Source organism: Pseudophryne corroboree, chromosome 2 (genome assembly GCF_028390025.1).
Source record: "Pseudophryne corroboree isolate aPseCor3 chromosome 2, aPseCor3.hap2, whole genome shotgun sequence".
In the NCBI taxonomy this organism is placed as follows: Eukaryota; Metazoa; Chordata; class Amphibia; order Anura; family Myobatrachidae; genus Pseudophryne; species Pseudophryne corroboree.
Genome location: NC_086445.1, coordinates 523,830,764 through 523,842,104, shown reverse-complemented (window position 1 = coordinate 523,842,104; position 11,341 = coordinate 523,830,764). Strand labels below are relative to the sequence as shown.

Below are 11,341 nucleotides of genomic sequence, written 5' to 3'. Positions count from 1 at the left end.
GCTCGTCACACTGCAGGGAAGGAGAGACTATTCACATTGTCCCTCATTCCGAGTTGTTCGCTCGCTGAGCTGCTTTTAGCAGCATTACTAACGCTAGGCCGCCACCCTCTGGGAGTGTATTTTAGCTTAGCAGAATAGCGAACGAAAGATTAGCAGAACTGCTACTAAATAATTCCCTGCAGTTTCTGAGTAGCTCCAGACCTACTCCTAGACTGCGATCACCTCAGTCCGTTTAGTTCCTGGTTTGACGTCACAAACACGCCCTGCGTTCGGACAGCCACTCCTGCGTTTTTACCTGGCACGCCTGCGTTTTTTAGCACACTCCCTGAAAACGGCCAGTTTCCGCCCAGAAACACCCACTTCCTGTCAATCACACTCCGATCACTCGAGCGATGAAAAAACGTCGCTCGAGCTTGTGTAAATCTACAAAGTTTTGTGTGAAAGTACTTAGCGCATGGGCGCTGCGTACCATGTGCATTTTTGCCGTTTTTTTACTTAATCGTTGCACTGCGAAAATCGTCAGTGAGCGAACAACTCGGAATGACCACCATTGTTCAGTAAGAGCATGACTGAGCATGTGCACAACAAGAAATAGAAGATTTTCTTTTCAGAATTCCTAAAACTAAGCTGCCTTGAACTTCGCAGGAACAGCGTGTTCGCTGTTCCTTCAAAGTTATTAGCTGAATAGCTGTAATAAAATAAATATTGTGTCGATATTTTCCAATAAAATTCGGGACAATATCAAGATTATTGCTGAATTGAGGCCAAAATGAGTAAAAACCTGAAATAACCCTTGATACATCTGAAGCTACTTATTTTCTGCAAAGACGTGGAAGCAGCATTATCGCTACATTTACGTTAATACATCGGCCCCTATGAAAAATTGCTGCATATTTTGTAACATAATCACTATCAGATCTCACATGCTGTACATGTGCCAGAGACTACCATTGTTACTTATGGGTTAATATTTTCAGTCTTTTTTTCTTAAGAATTCCAGAACACACCTTTACCTGCCCGCTTTGCACAGATTGGCTACGTAACAGAAAGATCCGGTTTGCTTAGAGCACTGCATGTTTGCAAAGAAAGCTTTGAAATAAGAAACCACAGAATAGACACTCCCTGGGAGCCAGGACCTGTGTGTCGTTTTACTCCCAACTACAGACAAAAACCAACCCTACAGACAAAAATACAACCATCGCTTGTATCTATGTACATTATGGCAATGCTATACAGATACATTATTCTTATATGAACTTCTTACACTGAAAAGGTAAGTGTATATTTTTCGATATCAAGTATACTACATGTGATTGTCAGTCCAGAATACGTGTCCTCCGACTTTTAGACAGGTTATGGCAAAAAAAAAAACGTTTTACTGCAGGCATTAATAGCCAACCCCATCTTCAGAAAATAAGTAAGTAGGAAATGAACTGTATTTATTATCTTTGAAGTCTGTGTTGTAGTCTAACAGATCTATAAATATCAATAACATACTTTATGTTTACTTAGCAATATACAAACTCAGCAGGTTCACATTGGCACTCTTCCACTTGTTGAGAAGAGAGTCTGACCAATAACAAAGCTTTTAACTCTCGGACCTCCTAAAAAAAAACAAAAAAAAACAAGCCTACAATAAAAAAAATCTAAATACACACACACACACACACACACACACACACACACACACACACACTAGCTGTCCCTGATTATCTACTGTAAACTTTACATGTTATTATATTATAGTTAACATACTGTAGATAAACAATTCAGGTCAGTGGGAGACATTTATGATGTGGGAAACGTGTCTTAGAGCAGTGGATCTCGACATGTTGTACTAGTTCCCCCGAAGGGTAGTCAATGTTCAGGGGTACTATAAACTTATAAACCTTTAAATTTAGAAATGGTGTGGAGGAACATCCAGGTGATAATAAATGAATACCTAAAGGCAGCAGGCATCACAGTAGGAACCTGAAATCAATCCCTATAAAAGAAAGCATATGTGGAATGTAGTTTTAGTGTTGATTTTAATTATTTGATAAATAGCACTATGTGAGAAATACATATGTACAATTTGTGTTATGCTATAATTATATTTATTCTGAATGTATTGCTATGCAAAAGTTGGGGGTACAAATTACGAAAAGGGACTGTCAGGGGTAACCACTGTCTTAGAGCATTTATTTGCAATATGATGAATTGTTTCTACATGTTCTTTGTAAATAAAAAAATTCAGGGTCAATGTCATATGGTCCATATTTTCTCCAATAGTACATTCCTTATATACAGTAGCACTTGGTAAGAACGGATATTCCTTTACTATACAGTAGGTGAAATATTGTATGAATTTGTATATTTTTAGGACACTGATTTACTCATGTTGCTTTGGAAAACAAGCTTGTTGATACCACTAGAAAAGTAGTGGGATATGTCACTGTGGGAGCAGTGTAAAAATCTTGGCCTTTTGTGCAGCCTAAACAATAAATTGCTCATCCCTAGAAAAATCCATCTTGCTATGCAAAGCCATATATAGGGGTATATTCAATTAGTGCTGAATTTTCCGACAGTCGGAAAATCGGCACTAATTCGACCTGTGTGTATTCAATAGCGGGTGTTTTTGCCCATTTTTTAATCCATTTTCGCCCATGACATTTCACTTTTTTTTTTGTCAAATTGGCATGGGTGAAAATTGCGCCAAAAATGGAGAAAAACCTGTGCGAAATTGCTAAAACATGTATCAGCGAATTCGTCGATACACATGGTTTTCGCCAGTGCTGGATTTTTTAAGCAGTCAAAAAAATGGCATGGGCATTGAATACTGTAGGTCAAATGTAAATTCAACCTAAAAACGGTCAAAAAGTGCACTGATTGAATATCCCCCATAGCATAATGAAAACATCTGTATTGGCAGTAACTGTACTGTAGTCCTGTAAGTTCATCACAAATCTATTTCAGCAAAACCAATCAGAAATTGTTGGGGGGGTTTTGTCATTTAATTAATGTTAGAATATATTTTTTAAAATGTATTTAAATATTTTATTGGAAAAGTAAATGCCATACTTTATGGGGGAAAAAAATGCCAAGGGGTTTCTCACAACCCCCGCATTTCCTTAGGCCCTCATTGTAATAGTGCCTGCCAAGCCCGAGTGGCAATTGTACCCCCAGCGGTACTTTGTCCAAATGGCACTATGGGGGTCAGTCCAAGTTGATCACTAGCTGTCGTTGTTCACAGCTCAGCGATCAGGCTAAAAATTGGCACTTCTGCGCATGCGTATGGTGTGCAGTGCGCACGCGCAACGTACTTTCACACAACACTATGCAGTTTCACACAAGGTCTAGCGACGCTTTTCAGTCGCACTGCTGTTCGGTGAGTGATTGACAGAAATGGGGAGTTTCTGGGAGGTAACTGACCGTTTTCCGGGAGTGTGCTGAAAAACGCAGGCGTGTCAGATACAAACGCAGGCGTGCCTGGGGAAACGGGGGAGTGGCTGGCCGAACGCAGGGCGTGTTTGTGACGTCAAACCAGGAACTAAACAGACTGAAGTGATTGCTAGCTAGGAGTAATGGGCCCTACACACTGGCCGATATTTTGAAAGATATGAATGAGATCTCGTTCATATCTTTCAGTGTGGAGACTTAAGCGATGAACGATGCGCGTCCCCGCGCTCGTTCATCGCTGGTCTCCTGTCGGCTGTGCATGCAGGCCAATATGGACGATCTCGTCCATATTTGCCTGCACGTCTATGGAGCCGGGTGACGGGGGGAGTGAAGAAGCTTCACTCCCCCCGTCACTGCCCCCCCCGCCGCCGGGTCGCTCGTCGGCCGTATCGGCCGTCGGGCACCTCGGCCAGTGAGTAGGCCCCATAAGTCTCGAGCTACTCTGAAACTGCACAATCTTTTTTTGTAGCAATGCTGCGATCCTTTCATTCACACTTCTGCTAAGCTAAGATACACTCCCAGAGGGCGGCGGCTTAGCGTTTGCACTGCTGCTAAAAGCAGCTAGCGAGCGATCAACTCGGAATGAGGGCCCATGTGTCAATATAAATCTATGTTTAATCCACCACCACCCCCAGGGCCAATAATTGTTTTGTAGGACATTACTCCCCCCCTCATCCCCCCACTCACACACACCTACAAATCCCCTGTTTCAAAATTTCACCACCTGTCCCAGGGTACATATCCCTACCCCTCCTGCAGAGCTGGGTGAGGGGGAACTGATGATCACTTCTGCAGCTGATCTCTGCACAGCCAAATAGTTGCTCTGTGAAAGTGGGTACACAAAGTTCCCCTCTCTGCACTTTATTTATTTATTATTTATTTACAGTTTCTTATATAGTGCAGCCAACTCCATTGCGCTTTACAATTGGAAACAACAGTATTAAAACAAAACTTGGTAACAGTCGTAGAGAGGGGAAGGCCCTGCTCGGAAGATAACAATCTATAGGGAAATAGGCATTAAAACACATGGATAGATGTTTTTAATTGCATAATGATCAACCAGATTGCACAGGTTGTTGGTGGGCTGTATGATGTGGTCATGCCGCAATGTTGGCCTGGGGGTCAAAAAAATGGGATAGCGAAGAAAGAGAAAACATGTGAGGATATGTGTGGACTGTAAAGGTTGCAGTTGAATAGGAAAGTTTATGAAGGTTATGTGTTCGAATTTGGAATTTGATACGCTTCCCAAAAGAGGTGAGTTTTCAGGGAACACTTGAAGGTTTGGAGACTAGAGGAGAGTCTTATTGTGCAAGGGAGGGCATTCACAGACTGGGTGCAGCCTGAAGAAAGTCCTGTATTCGTGATTGGGAGCAAGTAATGAAGGTGGATGAGAGATGTTGGGAGATATTTTGAGATAAGCAAAGAGATGTACATTGGTGAAGTTTGGTTAATGACCTTGTGTGTAAGTAAAAGTATTTTATATTGAATACGGTAGAATACAGGTAACCAATGGAGGGACTGACAGAATGGATCTGCAGACGATGTCTGTCTAGCAAGGAGATTAGCCTCACAGCTACATTCAGAATGGATTGTAGTGGCAACAGTTTTTTATGGGTAAGACCAGTAAGAAGACTATTGCAATAATCAATGCGGGAGATAATGAGAGCATGGATTAGAGTTTTAGTAGTGTCTTGCATAAGCAATGATTGTATTTTGGATATGTTTTTTTAGAGCATGCAACATAATTTTGAGACAGATTGAATGTGGGGAACAAAGGTCAGTTCAGAGTCAAGGATGACGCCTAGGCAGCAAGCTTGTGGAGTAGGATTGATTGTCGAGTTCTCAGCAGTGATAGAGATGTCAGGTTGGCAACTACAGTTTATCAGTGGGCATATAAATAATTCTGTTTTGGTAATATTAAGTTTGAGGTGGCGAGATGACATCCAAGATGAAATGGCAAAAAGGCATTCAGTGACGCGGACCAATACAGATGGTGACAAATCTAGGGAGGATAGGTAGATTTGAGTATCATCTGCGTACAGATGATACTGAAATCCAAAAGCTGATTTGTTTGCCAAGAGATGTAGTATAGATTGAGAAAAGCAGGGGCCCTAAGACTGATCCTTGCGGTACTCCAACTGACAGAGGTAGTGAAGAGGAGGAGTTGAATTCAGAGAAGCGGAAACTGAAAGAGTGATTAGATACAGTAGGTTAGGTAGGATGAGAACCAAGAAAGGGCTGTGTCCTAAAGACCTGGGGATTTGGTGTGTACAGTATGAGAAGAGTGGTCAACAGTGTCAAACGTAGCAGAGAGAGCTAGAAAAATAAGAAGTGAGTAACGGCCTTTAGACTGAACAGTGACCAGATCATTTTCAGTACATGCATCCCAGAGTACCATTTGCATGGCATTTTGGGGAGCAATTTCAGCCAAGGGACCAGAACAGGAGTAGGAAATCTGTCCTGTACATGTGCAAAATGGATTTCCTCATTTAAAGTGGACGGCAACCATATCAGCAAAAGCGAAGCTGGCTGCGGTCGCATCACATACAAATACAATTATTACAAATACAATTCCCATCATACTATCGTTTAAGAATTAAATGAGGTGATTTTATTTTGTATTAACGTTATCAAACAGAGGCTTAGCTTCTATCTTTAATTAGTTATTCAGTGGAATTTAATTGGAAAGTCTTCTGTCTGTGTAATCTAATAGGAAAAATAAATTCAATAACAATTAGTGCAACTGCTCGCTATTTCATCTCTGAATGGGACTTGAACTGATCGGAAACCTCCCTTAACTGCTAGCCAACCACATACACCCAGCGGTCTTATAACTGGCTGAGCAAACAATAGGACTCTTGGCAGTGGCGTAACTAGAAATTTTTCTCCCCCAAGCCAAAACATTCTGTGCCCCCCCCCCAATATTTGCCACTAGCAAAGTGATGTATCCGTTCGTGCCCGCAAAAAGGGGCGTGGCCTTGCTGAAATGGGTGTGGCTTTGCATAAAGGGGTGTGGTATTGCAGGAAAAGACTACCTTATACCCCAGTTCTGCAACCTGCACGCCCAGGCGTTGCCCACCCCAGGAAAAAATAATAATCCTGATTCATGCCCCTTACATTATTTGTAATTTTTCCTCCTTATAGTAATGCCCAGTATACATTATGCCAGATACTGCAATGGCCCTTAGACATTATGCCACACACAATAATGCCCATTACACAATATGCCACACACCATAATGCCCCTGACACATTATGCCACACATCATAATGCCTTAGACACATTATGCCACGCATCGCAATGCCCGTTATACATTATGCTACACACTGCAATGCCCCTGAGACATTATAGCACATACAATGCCTGTGATACAGTACACCACACACCGTCATGCCTGTGACACATTATGACACACACTGCAATGCCCGTTATACATTATGCCACACACTGCAATACCCCTGAGACATTATACCACATACCACAATGCCCGTGATATAGTATACCACATACCGTAATGCCTGTGACACATACCGCAATGCCCGTTATACCTTATGCCACACACCTCAATGCCCATTATACATAATGCCACACACTGCAATGCCCCTGAGACATTATACCACATACCATAATGCCCGTGATATAGTATACCACACACCGTAATGCCTGTGACACATTATGACACACACCGCAATGTCCGTGATACATTATGCCACACATCGCAATGACCATTACACATTAAGCCCTACAGTAAGGCTTCTAATTACTTTTAAATGACCTGCTTGTTGCCAGGGGTTTCATGCTCTTGGTTCCATGCACAGTGCCAGGAGTTTTCATACTCAGGGTGTCATGCTCGTTGCCAGGGGTATCATGTGCTGGGTGTCAAGCTCATTGTCAGGGGGTAATGGCCCTCATTCCGAGTTGTTCGCTCGCTAGCTGCTATTAGCAGCATTGCACACGCTAGCCCGCCGCCCCCTGGGAGTGTATCTTAGCTCAGCAGAACTGCGAACAAAAGAGTAGCAGAATTGCGAATAAATAATTCTTAGCAGTTTCTGAGTAGCTCGAGACTTACTCCTACACTGCGATCAGCTCAGCCAGTTTTGTTCCTGGTTTGACATCACAAACACGCCCTGCGTTCGGCCAGCCACTACCCCGTTTCTCCAGACACTCCCGCGTTTTATCCTGGCACGCCTGCGTTTTTCCGCACACTCCCAGAAAACGGTCAGTTTCCGCCCAGAAACACCCACTTTCTGTCAATCACACTCCGATCACTTCAACGATAAAATTTTTTCGTTCGGACGTGAGTAAATCTACTAAGTTTGAGAAATGAAATGATCATATTAGCGATCATTTAATTTCTAACACATTGCTGGGATGGGCTGTCGCCGTGTATTTTAATAATTTCAGATGAAACGTAATTTCTTATTGCCGCAATAAGTGGTGATAAGAAATTATTATTATTGGGTCTCGAACCAGAAAATGAGTGAATATGTCCCTCATTATACTAGGATAATTGAAGTGGCAAAACTGTCATTACATGTCAGTCACTAGCCCAGGCTAGACAATGTGGAAACCAGTGCTCTTCATTGCAGGGCTGGTAGTGCCTGGGAGGATGGATGTGCAGTTTTCTTTTCAGTCCGCATTACCATATAGACAACAGGCATCCAGTATGACAGGGGCATTCCATGTTTGTATTTTATTGCAATAGCTGAAAGCATACTAGGCTATCTAGTGCTAGGACTGGATGAAGATTTTGGGGGCCACCATGCCCATTAATTTATTTACTCAGATTTAGTGGCTGAGCTGTCATAGGACCTTTATCATATATATTATGGTATTTGCACAGCTGGGTTATAGTGATGCATTATCATAAGACAAAAAAACCTGAAAATTGAAAAGGCCCCTTTTATTCCACCATATTGCCAATCTTATACTGGTACAGTAATACAGTGTAGACAGTTAAGCTTTAGTACATTAACAACCTGTTACATGAATAACCTGTATTTCTTTATTTACAGATAAACTATGAATTGGGGAGTTTTCCAGGGTCTCCTAAGTGGAGCAAGCCAGTTCTCCACTGCCTTTGGACGAATCTGGCTGTCAGTAGTATTTATCTTTCGGCTGCTGGTTTATGTGGTGGCAGCAGAAAGGGTCTGGGGTGATGATCAAGGAGAATTTGACTGCAATACGCGACAGCCAGGCTGCACCAATGTCTGTTATGATAACTATTTTCCAGTATCGCACATAAGACTCTGGGCCCTCCAGCTAATTATGGTTACCTGTCCATCTCTTCTTGTTATTATGCATGTGGCCTACAGGGAAGATCGGGAGAGAAAGCACAGGGAAAAGCAGGGGGAGAATTGTGGACGACTGTATTTAGACACTGGAAAGAAAAGAGGTGGTTTATGGTGGACTTACCTCATAAGTCTTATAGTCAAAGCTGCTGTAGATTCAGTGTTCCTTTACATCTTTCACCATATCTACCAGAACTATACTCTCCCCAATGTTGTCAAGTGTACATTGTCTCCATGCCCCAATATTGTAGACTGCTTTATATCAAGACCCACTGAAAAAAATATATTTACCCTATTTATGGTAATCACTACCATCATTTGCATCCTACTCAACTTGATTGAGATAGGATACCTGGTGACCAAAAGGTGCTGTGAATGTTCTGCCCAAAGGACTCATTCTACCAGATATCAAACTAACAAGGTCATTACGTTCCTCCAGAAGCAAGACACATGTCATCACAATAACAAGTTAAATGAAGAGCTAGCCCTGCTGCACCCTTCCGTCTATGTCACACCTCCAGAAACTCAGTTAAATTGAGATGACGAAGATACAGGTGGATCTTCACTTGTCCCTGAAATTTATTTGGCCACAAAAACTGGGTTTTCAGTTTGTTTGTTTTATTATTACTTTATCAACAATTTTTTTTTTCTTATCCAATTATACCCCTTTTTTTGACAGAAAACCTTTCTACACATAGGATCCGGTATAAGTTTCTGGACTTATGTCTTGTTGAGAAAAAATGGGGCTGATAGGGTTGGTCATTGGGGATTTTGTTTTGTGTGCCTGAGAAATGCAAAACAAATCCCTGATAACTGCTGGCATTGGAGAAAATGGAATTTCCCCAGGAGTATCAATTACTGCTGCTAATTGGCCCCCATTAACTGTTGGATATTATTACAGAAAATTCAACATTAGTACAAATCAAAATAGAATGTTTCATGTTTAAAATGGACTATATTAAATTCCTTCAAGAACTTTTATGTGGGAGAAACAAGAAAGACAAGATTTCTACATAATGCAAAATGATTGTTCAAGGACAGATTTATATCTGCAGTCAGAACCACTTTCACATGGGTCTAGTTTTCTATTTCTTTTATAGCCTGAGTTACACAGTAATTCAAGAGGTTCACAACGTATATTCCAAGGAGAAAGCAATGGTAGCATTGCCAACCATTATATAAATGTCTTATTTTTTGTAGTGTACATAATGTTATTGTACCCTTAAAAGTGTAAAGGTCAGACTCATAAACTTGATAAGGCGCATAATAGCAGCAAGGTCTCTGAACCCTGAATTACTACATTGCAGAACGTTTTGCTTATTATGGTTTCCTGCACATCTCTTGTCATTATGCAAGCGGCACAGCAAGCGGCACACAGGAAAGATCCTTAGAGAAATGCATAGGGACTAGCAGGGGGAGAATTGTTGCAGATTGTATTTAGACACTGGAAAGAAAATATGTATGTTTTGTATTCTAGTTATTGACACCTTACTGCAGCAGATTTCCTTTCTAAAGGGCCCTACACACTTAAAGATTATCTGTCCAATCTGTCTGATTGGAACGAAAATCTAGTTACAGTATGTAAGGGAGCAAATGACAATTGACCATTTGCTCCCAAATACTGGAAAACAGACAAAAATGGTCATTCAGACAAAATTGGTTGCATCAGTTTCATTTAACCAATTTATCCAATTGCTCACAGACATTGCCAGATTCTCTTTCCAATCAGCCATATTGGAAAGATAATGTTTAAGTGTGTAGGGCCCTTTATAGTGTGTATCCAGCTTTATGTAAACAGGCTATGAACTAGACAGTAACATGTAAAGTGTACTAATTTAAAGCTGCACACCCACCTAATATAAGTTAGATGTGTAGCCCCCCACCCCCACGGGTGTAGTACGGCTGGCCGGCGGTCTCTTGACCGCCGGTCAGCTTACCGACGCCGGGATCCCGGCAGCATACCGATGCCGGGATCCCAGCGGGGAGGGGCGAGTGCAGCAAGCCCCTTGCGGGCTCGGTGGCGACCTGCGGTCGCCATGGGTTCTATTCCCACTCTATGGGTGTAGTGGACACCCACGAGTAGGAAATAGTCCCTGTTGGTCGGCATGCCGACCATCGGGACAGTGACCCGTCGGGCTGGTGGAGGAGGTCATGTGACTGTCGGTCAGCTGACCGGCGGTCACATGAATACCACCCCACCCCCACACCCTCCAGGAAAACTAGTTACGAAGTTAGAATTAAAGCATGCATGATACATGAATTAATAATATATTCAGTACTGCGTAGTGTGTGTTCTCTTTTCAAACCTTATTGTTCAATGCACAACAAATATTATTAACTTTGTATATGTAGTATATTTATAACAGAATCAATATGACAGCTACAATTGTATTGCAAAATAAAAATGTCTATTTATTTTTTTAGATTTTTATATTCCTTGTTTTGTAAAAAAATATATCTCTTGTTATTGCAAATGCAATAAATTAGGTATTTCTAAATCTGTGTTGTGTCTTTAAATTACATAAAGTGATTACTGTCTATTTTATTATTTTAATATGTAGGTATACACAGTCCTCCGAAAAGCTTTTTCTTATGCTGGCTGTAAAGCTGT

General features: G+C 41.6%; 1 protein-coding gene across 1 annotated transcript; it reads left to right on the top strand.

Moving 5' to 3' along the window:
• The first annotated feature begins 998 nt into the window (after nucleotides 1-998).
• On the top strand, nucleotides 999-11,107 carry LOC135033665 (gap junction beta-5 protein-like). The gene is made up of 2 exons (XM_063954201.1): nucleotides 999-1,273; nucleotides 8,455-11,107. Exon 2 carries the CDS (start codon nucleotides 8,462-8,464, stop codon nucleotides 9,266-9,268), a length of 807 nt encoding a protein of 268 aa, XP_063810271.1. The 5' UTR covers nucleotides 999-1,273; nucleotides 8,455-8,461; the 3' UTR covers nucleotides 9,269-11,107.
• Nucleotides 11,108-11,341: the final 234 nt, after the last annotated feature.

Excerpts from the sequence above, each read along its gene's own strand:
- LOC135033665 (XM_063954201.1), top strand. The coding sequence starts at position 8,462 with ATGAATTGGGGAGTTTTCCAGGGTCTCCTAAGTGGAGCAAGCCAGTTC.